We start from the raw sequence: 18085 nt of genomic DNA, 5'->3' as shown, positions 1-18085 counted from the left end.
TAATATAGATTTAATGGACCTGTTTTTATGTGACTTTATGTGCCAATTGAAAATCTGCATCATTTAGCTTTTAATGCAGGCACAGAGCCAGTCAGCTAAAATCAGGGTAGCCCCAGAATATTTTGCAGGATTCTTTCATTACAAGTTGAGGACCACAGGTCTCCAAAACTGTGCAAAGCCCTACGAAAATAACAGGCCATAGGTAACAGTGTCATTTAATGAAAAAAAATAAGGGCCATGCATATTCTGAGTTCCTTGCACTAACAGAAAGGTTTCACCTTGAACGGAAGTGAAATAATGCATGCAGTGGAAAGAAGAGAGCAGGTACCCTTCACCATGGAGTTGGCCCTGCTGGCTTAGGCTAGCTTTGAGGTATGGATATATCCAGCTTGCTTGGCATCTCCTCCCCTTGATCATTACCATTCAGTACTGGGACTCTGCAGTTGGCCTGTCCCCAGTAAAGCAAGACTGTCAGTACCTTATTTTAACTGATACAGACATTTCCACACAGCTGAATCTAGTCCACTAACAATGCTAGCCATCTAAACTCAGATGAGGAGGTCTTGTTCATATGGGATGCAACAAGTCCAGAGCACAGCTTTTTGAGCCTCGTTCCCTGATAGTGTTTTCTAACTGTTAAAACTTGGACAAATAAAATTACCATCTTCTTTTTTTTTACTCTGATTAATTTTTTCATTGTCACTACTCTATTACATTTGGTGCATTCATGAGGGCAGATCTTTAGAGTACAGTACAGGGAACTCATATGGGATTCTGACACACTTGGTGTGCTAACATGCTCTAGTGTTCTATGTTCTTTTTTCCTTGTTTGTAAAGGCCATTCTCTTTTAATCTCTCATCTTCCTCTGAAACGAGCAATTTACAGGTTTCACTTTCATCTTTATTGGTTCACTCTAATGAGTGCATTAGCACTCATTATAAGTGGCTCCTCTTCCCTCCAGGAATCAAGGAGAGCTGCCTACACACGGCGGTGAGGAAAGCAGTGTCCAGGCAGAACACATACAGACTGTACTGCACACCCCACCAAGGACAGCTCTCCTGACAGCAGGCTGCTCCACTGGCACGAAGGGTGAGGATGCAGCAGGGCAGCATCACTATACAGTTAAACTGATCTGCCCTTCACTGCAGGAGGGAGCACTGCCATCACCTTCTTGAGAAAGGGGAAGGTCACACAGTTAACTGACAGTGGAGGGTCTCCAATCCATAACACCAGAAGAAGTGCATATGACAAAATTCTTACTCTTTGCAAGAAACAGGATTTTTTTTTTCAAACAGCTATGTAAGCATAATGGTGGATTTACCAGAGGAACAGAAGTGAATGAAACCTTTATGTCACCCTTTTAAAATCTCACTGCCTCTGTAGAATGCTTCCCTGAAGAACATTTTCTTGTGACCTATGCAGAGTAAGTTTAAAGCCCATTCAGTAAAAATTGTGCAAACATCAGTCAAGACAAGAGGATCAACAGCATTTGAGGCAAAGGTAAGGTCTTCACCTACAGAGAGGTTATATTCTGCACTGGTTCACCAGACTGTTGTTAATCAGAGTCTGATTATATGAATGCAAATTCCACCAAAGTGAAGAAATTCAAGACAAGTGGTCACTATTTAGATTTAGATGATCAGTCAGGCAATCTATCTATAATCTAATTACAATCCATCTATATTTATCTACAGGCATATTTATTCACAAAAAAACTCTCCAGAACCCAGAAGAAGTCACTTACCACAATAATCACATTCGCTGTAGGAATGGGAAGATTCTCCACTTCCAAATCTTGACCAGTCATTGCTAAGAGATTGAGGGATGGATCATAAACAGATCTGGGGAAGGCTGATTTAACAATTATTGCAGGGTGCAACTTGCTCATTTTGGTGTGGGAAGAAGAATGGAAATTTTGTTTGGAATCCTTATAGCTGTCTGTATCCAGACTTTTCTCCACACTCTCCACATGGTGATAAATAAACACAGGTTTTCCACTCTTTCGCTGATGAATTGCCAAAAAGTGGTCACTGTCTCCAGAAAAGCAGCCTGTAGAAAGAGAAGAGTAAGTTTAGAATATCTCTCTTGGCTATTCTGTAGACGGCTCTGGAAATTCAAGGAGATTTTTGGGTTCTGAGAAATTTGGAAAAAATATTTTTGGAATACAAGAATTCACTTAAAATCTTACAATGTGTTTCCTATAGCAATAGATTAACAGCACTGTAGAGTCTACTAAGTATGTGAAGTGTACCACATTCTTAAGCTCATTTTCACAGGACTTTTATAAATGTTATTTGTATTCCCAGCCATGGCTACATTTCTAAAATGATGTGCAAAAGCAGAGCACATGCTGAGCCAAGTTCAACTTCCGTATTGATACCAACTTCAACTGGAAAGCATATGCAGTCAACTTTCTGACGTATTTTATCACCCAGTAATATCAAAGATGAGAATAGCAGTGATCATCTTTTATAAATGGGCACCTGAGAAGAAAAGGTCACGAACCTGATCAAAAAACCGTATTTAAACATGTGAGAAAATTCAGACAAGTCCATAATCCTAATTCTGCATTCCTTGTTCAGTTGCTTACACCAGGAGCCCCTTGTGCCAACTCTTGTTATGACCCAACCTTCACTCAAGCATCGCCTGGCCAGCCAGTGGAGCACCTGGCTCTCTGCAGAGGAGATACAGGTGTGCGGGTTTGGCCATACCTTGCATACCTTGGTGTTGGGTACAAAAAACTCTCTTAGATTAGGGAACTGGAGACAGGGGACTCAAGCATCTCTAACAAGGAGTTAGAAAGAGTTGGGCTTGTTCAACCTCAAGAAGAGATGACTGAGAGGGGACCTCATCAATGTCTAGCAGTATCTGAAGGGAGGTTACCAAGAGAATGGAGCCAGGCTCTTCTCAGTGGTGCCCAGCAATAGGACAAGAATCAACCCATGCACAGGAAGTTCCACCTGAATACGAGGAAGAACTTCTTTACTGTGTGAGTGACTTAGCACTGGAACAGATTGCCCAGAGAGGTTGTGAAGTCTCCCTCACTGGAGATTCTTAAGAATGATCTGGATGAAATCCTGTGCAAAGTGCTCTCAGATGACCCTGCTTGAGCAGGGAGGTTGGACCATGCAATCCCACTGATCTCTTCCAACCATACCCATTCTGTGATTCTGTAATTACATGGGTTTAACTAATTATGTATTAGTAAAAAATAAGTCTCTTTTGAAAGACAAAATACTTCCTGATGATGCTTTTATAAGAGGAACCAAGACTAAATTTTTGTTTGGTTTTTGGTTTTTGTTGTTTTGGGTTTTTTTGTGGACAAAACATAGTGAATCTTGCCTCTATGCTGAACAGAATAGCTACAAAAGCACAGTTCAGCTCCCAGCCTGGAAGGCAGTCTATCTGACCAGAATAATAGGCAAGGATCAGCTCACTCACACATAAAAAGTAACTGAAGCTGCATTAGTCACCTCCAGAAGAACACACTGAGAAACGCAGTGTGGTAGAAAAGGGACTTTTTGTTCTCAGAGAAGTGAACCCAGAGAGCTCACTGATCAGCCTGGAATTTCCTCTTCAGATGCTGCTGGAGTTAATGGCAATGTTAAATTTGAGAGCTGATTTTTAGTTTAAAAAATATAAAAACAACGTTATTTTAATTCTCATAATGAGCTATGAAGAGCAGCTTAGCACCAACAACGTTTCAAGTCAGGGTGAACAAGAAATCATTTTGTTCTAGTCAAACTGAATTTTTCCTCTGATTTTTTTTTGCTTCTGTAAGCAAATCAAAATAATCAGTCATTTGCACAGCTCTACCCAGTGCCCTTAGGAGGTTTCACTGTAGGTAATTACATTCTGTTGACCTAATTTCCTCATGAAATTTCAGTTAGGGAAATCAGGGACAATACCTTATCTGTGCTACAGAATTGCTTTGCATCATTGAGAAATGCGTGCTCTGGAATAAGTGGGAACCGGTCAGTAGGTAGTGAAGCAATTTATAACATACATGAACAGAAAATCAATAGTAAAAACAACACAGATCCTCTATTATAAAGAAATATGCTGAATCTAAGGCTACTCTTTCAAATGGTTGAAACAAACACAATCTCCTAGATGACCACTGAGGTCACATGTTTTCAGCTCTTGTCAGGTTTTGATTGGGAAGACGTCTGAAAGCAGGAGGAAAAAAAACCAGAGACACTGCAGAGTATAGTCTTAAAGACAGCTGAATTTCAAAACTTGTTAAGCTTTCTGGGTTCTTATTAAGATTTGTGGATGTTGGTTTCATTGATAAAATCCTGAGGGCTGGTCTTAACTACCAATTTAGAGAGTTGTGTCAGTGGCAAAATAAAAATAAGGAAGCATCAGCACTTCTCATAGTCACCTACTTCTCACAGTCATCTCTTTGCTGGATTTATTTTCATGTCTCCTTCACAGAACACCAGCATTCCAAAACTGAGCATAGATAATACAAAGGAATGCAACCACCGACACATTTGGTTTGTCTTCTTTGCTTCCTTCATTTCTGCCCCTTTTTTTCTGAGGGAATCAAACCAATGGTGATTCTCCTTGAATTCTTTGTATTGCATTTTTTACCCGCTTCAATATTCCAACCTTCTCTCTTATTTCATTATTTTTACTGAATGAAGCAGAAAAAATTACAATTAACTACCACTCCAAATTCTTCCCTGAATATTTTTGATAAAAGAATAGTTAAAGGAACTACCAAAAAAGCTCACTTGTCCTTGAATCTCAGTACTTTTTAACAGCAGAATCACCATTTGCTTCTAAATCCCAGCAGACTTGCCTCCATTAGAATGCTAAGTATCACACCAGTAACACCAGTCCCTGCAGCCGTACAAAGTCCATTGTAGTAGATTTTCAAGATGGACAACAAAATATATTGTTTAACCTGTAGTAAAGAGAAATTAAAAGTCTAATTACACAACATTACACTTTATACTCACATAAAATTTATTTCATCAGATGAGCACTCAGAAGTTCAAATATGTTCCAAGAAAATAACTACACTGAATTTGGTTGTCTGAGAAGTCCACACAGCCCCAGTATCTTAAGTAGGTTACAAGCACCCACAGTGCCCCATGAGAAAAACTGCACTAACCTTAGGAGACAGTGTATAAGGCCCCCCTACCAGACTGTGGCTCCCAGACTGCCATGGATGCCTCAGGCGACCCTCACAAACTGGCCAACCTTGATCCTACAGGGGAACCTAAAATTCCTCTCAATCTGATGAAATGATAATATATTCCTTCTTTACCCTCCAGACTCCAGCTCCAAACACAAGCAATAGGCAGCAAGCAGACACTTGGAGAATTACGTAGCTAGAAATACCAGCACTTCTGCTACATTGTTATGTGTTGCCTTTAAATACTGCCACTCTCCAACCCTAAAGGAAGAGAAGACTGGGAACCCTACACCAAATTCTGCACTTCTACAAAAAAGAAAATGCTTCTCTGTGGCTACCGGGAAAACTGTCAGAAGTTATGACGAACTGATTTTGGTGACTTTTAAGCTTCAGATATCCCAAAATACACAAAAATTCAGTAAATATGGTTTAGGACAAGGCTCAAAAAGTAGAATTCCCAGAGGTTTCTCCTCCATAAGCTTAGCAAACTTTATCCTAAAGTATGTTCTGATATTCTGCTCACACTACCCTGTTTGAACTCTACTTGAGGATGTAGAGTTATTTATGACTCACTTGAAATACTCACCCAGCGCTGCTATTATCCATTAACTATAATAATTTCATTCCTTCTCCTAAAATTGTCTCCCCTCAAGTGTATTTACAAAGATTTATACTTTATCCTGCCTCAGCATTGAGAACAGACTTGATGTTAGATTGTGATTCCATGCTATTTCTTCTATCCAAAAAAATGCTGAGTCTTCACCTATGTCTCAGCTATGTGTAGCTATCTTCATGTCAAGAGAAATTTTATTTGTTCCAAAATGAACAATAATCAATGGTTACTTTCAAACCTACATCAGAACTTCTCTGAGCAGCAGGTTTGTATGTACTTTTGCTCCTAGAAAACAACGAGTCCTTTCTTCATGATCATCTCACGTAATAATCATTCCAACTCCCTTTAGTAACAGATGCTGCACTGTGACTCAGTACTGATCTGAACTGTTCATTCCCCCCTCCAGTTCTTCTCTCTGTACAATGTAGTGATTGGTCACCACTCTGTTGGATTTCAGCTCCTGATGAATATTGCTATTTCTTCCTCTGTTCTTTACCTATAGATTTTCCTTCCTTGCAACTTCTCAATTCTGCTGCTTTTCCTTAGATATTTTTTTAACAATAAAGCCTGTCTTGATCTTGTTTCCATGTTCACCCACTGTAAGCCCCTTCTTTAATTTTGCTGCTCCTGTACAACAGTATTCTCCCTCCAAAAATTCTCAGTTTTAGTTGCATTTCCAATCCCTGGAGCTGTGCTTCTAGAACCTCCACCAAGTATAACACTACATCTATTAACGTGCAACAAGAAGCTCCAGGGTGATGTAGAAAGCATACTTTCTAAATCTGAACATCTTTACTAGTACTAGTTTCAGCATTTCTACCATTGCCACCGTTTGTCATCCTACTGAAAGGAAAATTGGACAAATCTCTATGAAACTTCCTGTTCTGCAGAATCCAGCTGTTCTGCTTAATGGTTCAAAATATGTGTTCACTTGATCTTCTTAGTTGTCAGCATAAACATACAAGAAAAAACTATTTCTGTCATAAATTAAAAAGAGAAAAAGAAAATCTAATCTACAGAAGATTGATGGAGAATGGGACAGGAGAATTCCATGTCACATATCCACATCATCCCAGTATATGGGAAGCACAAAATTTTCTCATGAAAACAGATGAGTAAATCACAAGACTGCTAGACAGCACATGCTTCTGAGCCTGTCTCACACTACAAAGTTGCATTACATATGCAGAAAGGAAAGCCTATAATAACCAGTAAATCTGATGTGCTGGATGTTGTGGGCACTTTTGACTGCTCCAGTTGGCCTCTGCTTGACAGAGGAAAACTTAAGATTTCTTTAGACTGTCTTGACTCTCTGAATAGTTTCAGACAGTTGACATTTTATCTCAAAGCAACTTGCCAGAAAACTGTTAGACTCCCAATTCCCAAATACCTTCACTTTCACTAAAACAGACAGATAAAAAATTTCAAGATAGCCAAAATCCATTAATCAGCCAGTAACACAGCAGCACGGTTTTTCTCTTTTTAAAACATAAAAATATCACAGCTTAACAGATATTTTACCTCACATCCTTGTTAAGGAAACAATGGGTGCCCCGCTTGACTCCCTACTCACCCCACTCTCAGTCAGACAAGTTTTCCTTGCTGGCTCAGCCCCAGGTTTCCCATAGTCTCAGACCTCTGGTGCTTTTAAGTAATTTTATCATGATACAACACAAAAGATGCTCAAGCTGGGTTCCTCCTCCTTAACATCTTCTACAGCCAGGAACTAGAAATTCATTTGACTGGAAAAGTCCCAGTGGGACATAACATAAACCTGATAGGGCCACAATAATGGTGTGTAAAGTCACGCTGTGTGTCTGGAAAAACAATTTCAGGTCATTTTCTAAAGTCTTGTTATTTATCTTAATCTGAACAAATTTGATAATAAGTTATGCTCCTGAACAATCACATTTTCTATAATGAGATATATACTGTATATTTGCTACTTGTAAGTAGTGCAGTCACCCCAAATCCACAGACAGAAGTGCTGTGCTGTACCTGACTAGTAAGTAAAATGCACAAATGAATATAGACACCTAGTGCATATATTTTAAACACACAATACTACTTAATACTCACACTTAATACTCTAGCACTGTAATAACAATGAAATCTTTTTATAGTTAAAAATAACTTGGTATATTACACAGCTTGAGATTTTTATGCTACAGGCTGGCAATTGAAGGGGAAAAAAGCATAAAATGTAGACTCATTTCATAATGGAGCAACATGCTGAAACTTGACTGCTTTCAAAGATAAATTTAATACAAATGCAATTTGAGTTACAGTACTTGATGCTGTCGCCAAGTAATTTCTCATTTTCAGTAACAAAAATACTTACTAAATTTTCGTAATTAAATTTTGTACCCTGAGCTCCCCATGCTTTTTTCCTTTCTGTTTGGTTCACCACTCTGAAAGATGCTCTTTGTCCCACACAAACTTCCTTCAAACCTATAAATCAGCCCCAGACTTTGGACAGGCTTGGCTTTATCACCTCTTGCACCATTTCCTCTTGAACAGCTACCCTAGTCACTGTGAGATGCTGTACTTACACAGACCGATGATCAAATCTCTCCAACAACACCAAAGTTTCCACAGCTGGGAGATTCATTCCCTGCCTCTTTTTAGAACATCGACATAGAAACAGACTCCCATTCAGAACAGAGTTTGCAGTTCTCTCTTCTCTGTGTAAGGGCCAAGGAGGTGTTGGCCCACAGGAAGAAGAAAAAAAAAAAAGCTTAAATGCCAAAATGCTTATTATCATGCTGGCCATTTATGAGCATGTTTCTAACTCTCAGGAGTCACAATGGCAATGATACTAAGGCAAATGCTAACTGTGGTAATTCTAGACATAGCACGAACACTGCTGTAGGTTTAGAAGACTTCTATCTGTTCTGGGCTGTGAACGTTGTCTCTTCTGGTGCATGAAACAGCACCTTCCTTCGGCTTTGCCTTCAAAAGACACAAAATCTATTGTTTTATCCCTATTTCATCTACATTACCAAGGGAAAACAAAAGAAAAAAAAAGAAAAAAAACAAAAGCAAACCCAAACAAACCAACAAACATATTAAAAGGAGTCAGCATATCTGGTGGAAAATATATAAGTTTTAAATGATGTTGAAAGCAAAAATGTAAACAAAAGCTGTCTGGAGGAAATATGCTTTGCATCTGTACTGTCTAGCTAACAATATGTCTTACTGTCAGGAAAGCAGTACATTGATCAAATCTGAATCTCATTTGGATAAAGTTATGCACTTTTAGCTATTAAATTTTCTTGTTTCGTGTTCCTTTCTTCTTTGTGTCGTGAGTTCTTTTACTCAGAGTTTGGATTAAAATGCAGGAGACGCAGAGGTGTTCTTCAGACTCAGATGTTTATTATTTCTTATCTATGGCACAGCGGCACAGAATGTGCCTCTAAGTTAACAAGATGAAAATGGCCCCCAAGTGCTACCTTCCAAGGTCTTTTAAAGCCCAATCTACCCAATTATGGAATGCCAACTAATTTATTTTTAATTATAATCCAGTAACTAATCATTCATGTTCCGCACTGCGGGTTTTTTGAACCAATACCAGACCACCCAGATTTGTGAAGAAGAAGGAGGAAAGAAGAACTAACCTACACCCAAAATCTTCCATCTTGTTACATATATATATATTACTATATCACATAAGCCTAAATTTTCTACATCTCTACATATTCCACCCAGCGACGTAACAAATTTCTTTTTATCACACAGCAATAATCTCAGTGCTATCACATAATTTGGGAAGCCTTTCCCAAGGCCTCAAGTCAAATGCAGTGTACTTCTGAGGATCATAACCTCTCAGCACTGAAAGACTGAAATTCTCTAAATTCAGGGTTCCAACATTAGCCAACCATAAACTGATGCTGAACTTTAGCATGGTGCACCAAAAATTATTGCCAATAAAATGCAGTTAAAACAGTGGCTAAAATATGACTTGAACACTAGCTGGACAACAGAACATACTTCCAAAAGTGCTTTTGTGAGGTAAACAAGGGAAACCAGAAAAGGAAAAAATACAAATCCACTTGCTGCTTTGGTAATAAATGCATGAAGTTTTGAATTGACAAAAGAATTCACCTAGGAAACTACTTTCCCATCAATAACAGAGGGACTTGCAGGCTGTGACTGTCCATCATTCAGAGACTAACGCCAAAACACAAAGCCTTCACACCACTGCTTTGTCTTCAGCCAAAACCTGTTAGAGCAATATAAATGAAGTTATTCTGTACCCAAAGTAGGCTGCTAGACCTAATGATCAGGCATGCTGCTGTACAGCTTCTCACAGCCTCCTTCAGGTAGATGAATTCCTCTGTTACTTTCAAAGTCTTGCTCATGGACAAAGACGAAGCCCACCACATACACATAAGTGAAGCCAACAGTTTATTATTAGCATAGTGAAAATCTTAAACTAATTCAAGAAGCATTGTTAGTCTAGATCTAACTTTTATAGAAAAACAAGGAATACAGCAAAAGTCGCAATTATAGGAATAGTACAATTAAAATTGTCTATCCCTTTCCCTGGTGTTACTCTAACTCCATGTTTCTCTGGGTCCTCAGGTCAATTGTTCCACAGTGGTGTTAGTGATGGGTGTTGTTATGAGTTGTCAGCACCTGTACTCCTTCATCAGGAGGGATATGGTGTTCCTGCTGATGGATTCTTCTTCCTCCTCTCTTCTTCCTTCCCCTTAGGAAGCTATATATATCTGTGTTTTCTAACATGCATTTATTCCTACTCTTTCTTCAACTGGTCTGCAGCTCCAGGTTATATTTGAATTTACTATAAATGGTGCCATATATGTGTGTTAGATACTATCTATTTGTTCTCTTCATTAACACCTCAAACCAGTTTTCTCAAGCTCCAGGTCTGCATTTTTACCTTTTACTGAGCTTTTTATAGCACGGAGTCCTCAGTGCCAAGATTTTGCCCCATCTCTTATCATCCTGCACCTACACTCCTCTAATGAAACATCCTGTGCCTCCACTCTTCATGTCTCTGCTGTTCTACCAAGCCTTTGTTACTGCTCCTGTGTAGACTAAAGTTGTACTACACAAACTAGATTAAATCAGATATAAATGCTTGGTTAAGTACAAAAACTGCTGTCAGAGCTAACTTAAGTAAAACAGGCAGGTTAAGGAAAGTTTGGACAGAGCAGGCCTGTCAAATCCCAATCATGAGGCCTCGCAAAATCAGGACAAAATTTACAGCTTTGTTACCAGCAATGGCAACACCCCATTACAGGACTACAAGGTCACATTTCCTCACAGGAAGGGTTCTGTGCTTTCCTAGCTAGGTCCAGTAACCAAAGCCCAGGCCTTCTCCAGCAGAGGAACAGTACCCATGACAAGTCAAAATTCAGAGCAAATAAACTACACCAGAGCTAAGCAAGAATTGGATAGGACAACTGTAAAAAATCAGAAAAATATTTTGATTTGTCCTTAAACACAATGTTCAGAACTTTTGACCAAAAATTTCAGACAAAATCAAGTAGTACAAAATGAATGTATATATGTGTGCAGGTATAATAATGATTCTTTTTTATGTGCATGTTTGTGAGAGCAAGCAAGTGCACGCACACATGCATGTGTAATGAGGGTGGAACAGCACCACCGGGGGAAGGTGGGAGTACCCACAAGAGAGAGAGAGAGAGGAAGAGGGGGAGGGAGGGAGGGAGAGAGATGATTGCAAGAATTTTTTTTCCTTTTCTAATAAGCAATCTGCTGAAAATAGAAACAACTGCAAATTCATTTTTGCTAAATTTGTTCTTTTCAGTAGGAAAAAAAAATGCCCTGGCCAAAAATATCTACAGCTACAGTGAATCTGGATTAAGCATGAGTGGTATCTTTTTCAAAAAGACACTCTGCATCTCATTTCATGGGCCTGTTGCCTGATATGTCAATACTGAAACTAGATACCACAGACCATTGATTTCACTAGGTCTACTCATGTGAATTAAGAGATGAGCTAGTGGTCCCAAAGGTACTTAAGCATTCTGCCATACTTATGTCATGGCACTAATGTACCATATAGACTCACATCAGATTTTTTTTTCCAGAAGGTGTGAGAAACTGATGCATCCATTTTCTAATTTTGTGATTATTGTCATTTTTCCAGTAGAGGTTGTGGATAAATTCTGCTCTGCATAAGGTGGATGTAAATACATCGTCTCTCAAGGAAACGTATTGTATCTCCATGGAAATCTATAGCTGGTGTGAAAGAAAGTCAACTCTAGTCTTAAAGTTTTGGCTTTTTTTATTGAAGTAATATTGCTCTAACAATTCCCCCTGAGGATTTCTGAGCAGACCTTAACTTCTCCAAGTATCTATTCCAAAGCCATGCTGAAAATCCTACAGGACAATGACTGTGCCTTACAGAGTAAGAGTCTTACCCTTCCATCTAATTCCCCACAGCAAGCCTTGTAAAACCCCTGTGGAGGGGGGGCCACCACCAAACAGAGCCACACAGTTATGTCATTAGACTCCTTTGAGAGAGACATAGTCCCCCAAGAGGCCAATTCATGGACTTTCAGCAACTCTCCTACTTCGCTCTCCAGAGAAGCTGGAACCAGCCTTTGCTGTCCAAGATGTTTCAATCTTCTTTATAATACAACAAATGGAATTAGTCAGAGATTCCAAGACCACAAAGCTCCAATTTCTAATGGATGTACTGAACATAAATCTCTCGTGGAAGATGATGTCTTTTAAAATTATGAATAGCAAGAATTTCCACATGTAAAAATATGGTTAAGAGTCTCTTTTCCAACTAAATATTTCCTCAAAAATATGAAGTCAGATACTGAACTATAAAACTACTTTTTCCCCAACAGAACCTTTGAAGAGACAGATGACTACCCTCTGATTATCCATGAGTCCTACTAATAAAAGGCAGAAAAGTCTCTTCTAGTAAAAACACCCACTCATGGCCAGCAATGTGTTTTTAAATAAGGCAATTATAAGAACCAGCTTCATTTAGATTATGTTAGTGTAATGAAGCAGAATCCTTATTCATTTTTTTAAATCAATAGCTCCTTCACTTTCACTCTAAATGTATTTAGAACCTAGAATTATTCACTCATTAGTATGAGGTTACTGAAATGGATCTGATGGCAAATGCATTTTGTGCAGATCTTACCTCAACCCTAAAAGTACAGTCTCCAGATTATCTTACTTCTGTGACAGAGCTTGTGCATTTTACAGAAAATAGGCCTGCCCAACATCTAAGTAGAAACTGTAGTGCACTCGATTAATTTCCAACCATGAGAATATCACACAGTGCATATTTGACCAGGAAAGCTGAACTCAGCAGAATTTAGTAAGGGTGCCCTGTGGGCTGTATGAGAACCAGTCTAGCATATTTATAACACACATTTCTACCTAGCGAATCCTACCCAAAGGAGTGTTAGTTTGTGGTCAAAGAAACTTCAGTTTTGATATAAGCAATCCTCCTGTTACTACAGCATTGCCCAAAAAAGATAAAATCCCACTATTTCCTACTCTGAATCTTACGTGATTCCTCTGAGGGCCTAGAAGAAATCATCCATCAAGATGCTGAGACAAGAATCTACACACTTCCTCTCTGAAAAGGCTAGCAGGAAAGTATTGGTTCATATTGACTTAAGGTTAGCAATGCAACTCTTCACTGATGAAGAGAATAGTAAAATGAGGTAATAGAAGCTCTTAGCAAGATAGTGTAAGGCCTTTCTCAAGAAACCATGACTTAGATGACCTGACTAAATAATCAGTTGTTAACTTTTTGCTTTTGCAGGACTGGGATTTCTTTATCCTAAAAGCAAATTCTGCAAAAATGCTTTCTTAAAGAGAGGTTTTTAACGCAAGGCAGGTGATGAGTTGATACAGTAATTGTTAGCTGAGTAAGTTTCTTCTAGTCTAGTCAGTTTTCCTAGACTATTTCACAGAATCACAGATTTACTTTTTTCCCCCACAAATGTCCAGTAACTGGATATTTAATTCATCATATATTTTAATTTTATTAACAAAATTTGCTTGAAATGAAAATGAGGTGAAAGATGTAATTAATTGAGTAATGTACATGACTCAAATGGCTCTCGTTTACAAGTTAGTCTAATGCATCATTTTGTGTTTTTCCTACCACCTGCCATTCTTTTACAAGGAGACAATGCTACCCAGTCACCTTGGGAGACACTAGGGTTTTATTGCAAGAACATGTGTATTAGATCATACATATCAAAAGAGAGTATAACCTACGCCGTCATGCACTCTCTCACGCAATGCATAATGTAAGTTGAAGGTTCATGCTGACTTGTAATCACTTGCTACAAATTTAGGTCTTCCTGCAACAGCAAGCTCCATATAAGTTGATTACTTCACCTGCTGTACTCAGCAGAAGGGCTTAATTCTGTTTTCAGAGATGCACACACAAGTGTCTTATTTTAGGTAGCGATATATGCATATACTAACAGCACAATCATATTTAATTTCCTGATGACATGACTGTCATGCTATATTGGAATCAGTATCTAAGTCAACTCAGTAAAATGGTACCTTATTGAGCACATGAAAGTCTCTGATCACATTTTTGACAAGAACATTTCCTATTTTTGTAGAAAATTTTACTACAACTGTAGTAGAATTGTAGTTCCATAGGAAACCAGATTTGTTATATGACATGCATTACCTTTCTACTACAGAGCACTACTTAAAAACATTAACTCTTTTTGCTGTAGCATTAGCTGAAGTAAATGTAGACTTATGTTTTCTCTAAAATCTGCTACCACCAACTGATATCAAGGGAGATTTCCTTAATATCTACTGACAATGTCTTCAGCATTCTCTAGAAACATGTCTCATAGAAATTCAGCCTCAGAACAAAAGGCCAAGCAATTTCCAAGACATTACACAAAAATTGACATTTGGGATATAATTTGTGACATAGCAAGTAGAATGCATTTTGTGATTTCTCATGAACCAAAGCTTCAAAATCACCGTCAATAATTCAAAAGTCCAGGCTATACATAAAAGATGTCAGTAGTGGTAGCCTGTGTAAGACCAAATTTTCTACTTGCATCAGATAAAACAGAGAAATCTTAGCATGTTAAGCTTCCTTTGTTATTTCATTGTTGTGACATCTTCAATGACTTCCCGACAAGAGCAAGTTGTATGCAGCCTTGACCTGGAGAAAGCACAGCTCTTGGGCTCAGTGGGAGCTGTGCCCAACCATGCAAAGGTTGAATTCAGCTCCTGTACATCCTCCCCCTTGTCTTCTCTAAAATAATTATTTTCCAGGATTACTCAGGCAACAAAGTAGCACCATATAAACATCTATTTTCCTCTCGTTTTCTTACAATTAGAAACATTTGCATAATGAAGACCAAGATCTCTTTGCAAGCATTCCTGGTAACTTAAAAAAACAAGCAGAACTTAGTAAGGAAAGTGAACAGCTTACTGGCAGAATATGTACCCAGTTTCCATTAGCAGGATAGAAAAAATGAAGCACAACAAAACTAATGCAAATTCCACTGTTAATAGAGGATATACTGAGATTAGAAGGCATGTTATGTCAAATAGAGGCTGTACTCTAATTTTGTACAGATGGTCAATTTAATACATGTTGTAAAAGAAAAATTTAAAAGCAGCTTAAGGCTTTTATTAAAACAGATCACAAAATGCTCCCTATCTTTCAGTTGATAATCTCTTGCACATATGAATATAAGGCATAACAGCATGAGCATCCTAACTACAGATTTACAGAAAAGAGGCTCCATAAATTTTATGAAGTGTAGCCTAATATTACAGTGCAATAAAATACCAATAACTGAGACAAAGTTATTTCTCCTGACAACTGTTAAAAAAATAAAAAAAGCAAGGAAGCAATTATTTTCATAATAGATCTTATTTGGGATGTTCATACAGTTCTTCTGTATGAAAAGACATGAAGTTCAATTGTTACTTTTATCTGTTCTGCAATACGACAATGCAAGTTCGTTCCATTTTAAAATTCTCTCCTAAAAACAACATTCCCAGGACCAAAAGAATCCGTACCTGTGCACTTAATTGTTGTTCCTAATTAAACTTCATGGATTTTACAAGCCATTTACTACTTGAAGTTGCTAAGCTTGTCATAAATGACAAAACAAAGAAACTCTACAACTTTACTAATTGAGAACTTAATTCAAATATATAGTTACCCCAGATTTTATTTCCTTCCTAAGATTATATATGCTGAAGTTTGCACAAGATAAACGGAGGCTCTGAACGATGAGCAGTTTTTCATGGCTTAAAGGAAGCCTGAGATTTATGCCAGAAATATAAGCTCTGACTACTGGAATGAAACTGGCAGTGGAACTTCATGTACGTACTAGGGCGCTCATCGCTCACTGCATTTCTGAATGAGGCGCACGTTCTGCCAGCAAAGCAGAGAGAGGATTTATTAGCACCGCTAACAGCCGAAATGCCTGCTGCTGTCGCAGCTGAAATTTCCCTTCCTAAAAACACTGCTGCCACGAGCACATATAAGTAAGCGACGCCTCCCCACCAGTATTTAAAAACAAATAAATAAATAAAATAACAAGGAGGAACATAGGGAGTCCCGATTTTCCCTCGCCGTCGTCGCCTCCAGCCAGGTCCTCACGAACCGGGATCGAAGCGCGGCCGCTCCGCGGTGCGCGCAGCGCGGGGCTCGCCCGCCCGGGGCCGCCGCTGTCCGCGGTGCTGACGGGCGCTCCCGCCGCCTCCGGGGCTGGCGGGGTCCGGACCCGGGCAGCCGCCGCCGGACCCGGGCAGCCGCTGCCTCCCGCCTCACGCCACAACAGGTGCGCCTCCGGGCGCAAGCGGGTCCCCACCGCCGTCCCGCCCGCCCCACCGTCCGGCTGCGGCCGCCCCCGCTCACCTGCGGCGCGGAGGTGGAGCAGGAGGCAGAGCGCCCGGAGGCAGGCGGCCGCCCGCCACCGCATGGTGCGAGCCGAGGGCAGCCGGGCGCGGGGAGCCGCGAGGGGCCGCGGAGAGCCGCGGGGAGCCGAGGGGAGCCGAGGGCAGCCGAGGGGAGCCGAGGGGAGCCGAGGGCAGCCAGGCAGCGCCGCAACACCGCGTCCCGCTCCCCCCGCCCCCGGCAGTGAGCATGCCTGGGAGCGCGCTGCGCATGCGCAACGCCGCGCGGGCGCGCGGGCGGCAGCCGCCCTCACCTGCCTCCCCTCCTGGCGCGGGGTGAGGCGAGGGGCGAGCCCGGGCGGCGGGATGGGGCGGGATGGGGCGGCGTCTGACATCGGGAGAGGGGGTCGTGCAAGAGCCGCGGGGAGCCGCAAGCCGCAATAGGAGAGGCGAAAAGAGAGATCTCCGGTTCCAGCGGCATGTTCGGGGAGGAGGCGAGAATGGGTGGTGGGGGGTGATTTCCCTCTCAGCTCCCAGCTGAAGCAGCAGTCGGGGTTCCTGCTGCAGCGGGGCGGTGGAGATTGCATCTCCCCGATCTTGCAGCGCCGATGAAGCGATCTCAGGAGTTTGGACAGGTCTGGGAGGACTTAGACGATGTGTGGGTTTATGCTTGAGGTTCAGGCAATCCTCTTCAGTGTGTTGTGACATACGTGCTGTAAAATAAGCAGTTTGCAAAAACTGCATGATGAAAATCACGGCTGATATAGAAATAAAGAAATAACCACTGAACCGCACGCAGTGGTTCAGACCAGGCTGATGCAACACCTACTCAGGAGACACTTCGTGAATTTGATTACTTTGGTATCAAGAGACCAATGCAAAGAGGCCAAACATGAAGCAGCCCTATAACAAGGTAATTTTCTAAAAGTTCCGTTTGATCAAAAGATTTGCTGGAGAGTAACCAAGAGAGCCAGTGGCAGATGTGTCACCCAGCGAGTGATCCATCTACAGGAGCCTATTGCTGGATATTGCAAGCAGTGTACGTGCATGGTCAGGTCTGCAGCTGAAGTGATGTGCCCTAAGTAAAAAATAGCAAAGGAGATCAACAGAGCTTGCTTGCTTCTAACTGGCTTTAAATGAGTCTTTGTGCAGAATTTTTCTTCATACAGGGATGGGAAGGACTGCACAGGCCCTGATACCTAGATGCAACTGCATGTGTGACTGTACATATGCAAACGAGCTTCCTTTGCCAGCCCCCACACGGCTGTTCACACACGTAGAGGCAGTCAGGTCGTCCGCTTGACAGCAATATAAGTGAAAAAAGGCTTGGGTTGGAAGACAGCACTCAGTCTTGAGCTCTGCCGGAAACAGGGAATTAATATGATCAAGGGGATTTTTGAACAAGGAGTGGTATTTTAGCCCTGTTATTTCAGTAATATCTTTTGTAAGTATTGTG

The 18085-nt window shown here is 40.5% G+C and overlaps 1 protein-coding gene across 1 annotated transcript in view; it reads right to left on the bottom strand.

Moving 5' to 3' along the window:
- The window catches only part of PTPRR (protein tyrosine phosphatase receptor type R), a 140119-nt gene extending 123386 nt beyond the window's left edge, over window positions 1-16733 (bottom strand). Inside the window, exons 1-2 of the mRNA XM_082279664.1 lie at window positions 16652-16733; window positions 1746-2050 (exon numbers count right to left, since the gene is read on the bottom strand). Of these exons, the coding sequence (XP_082135790.1) occupies window positions 1746-2050; window positions 16652-16715 (369 nt within the window). The 5' untranslated portion in view covers window positions 16716-16733. The remainder of the gene's footprint in view (window positions 1-1745; window positions 2051-16651) is intronic.
- Window positions 16734-18085: the final 1352 nt, after the last annotated feature.

This window comes from Coloeus monedula (genome assembly GCF_965178545.1).
Source record: "Coloeus monedula genome assembly, chromosome: 4".
NCBI classification, from domain to species: domain Eukaryota; kingdom Metazoa; phylum Chordata; class Aves; order Passeriformes; family Corvidae; genus Coloeus; species Coloeus monedula.
This window is presented reverse-complemented; position numbering and strand designations above follow the sequence as displayed.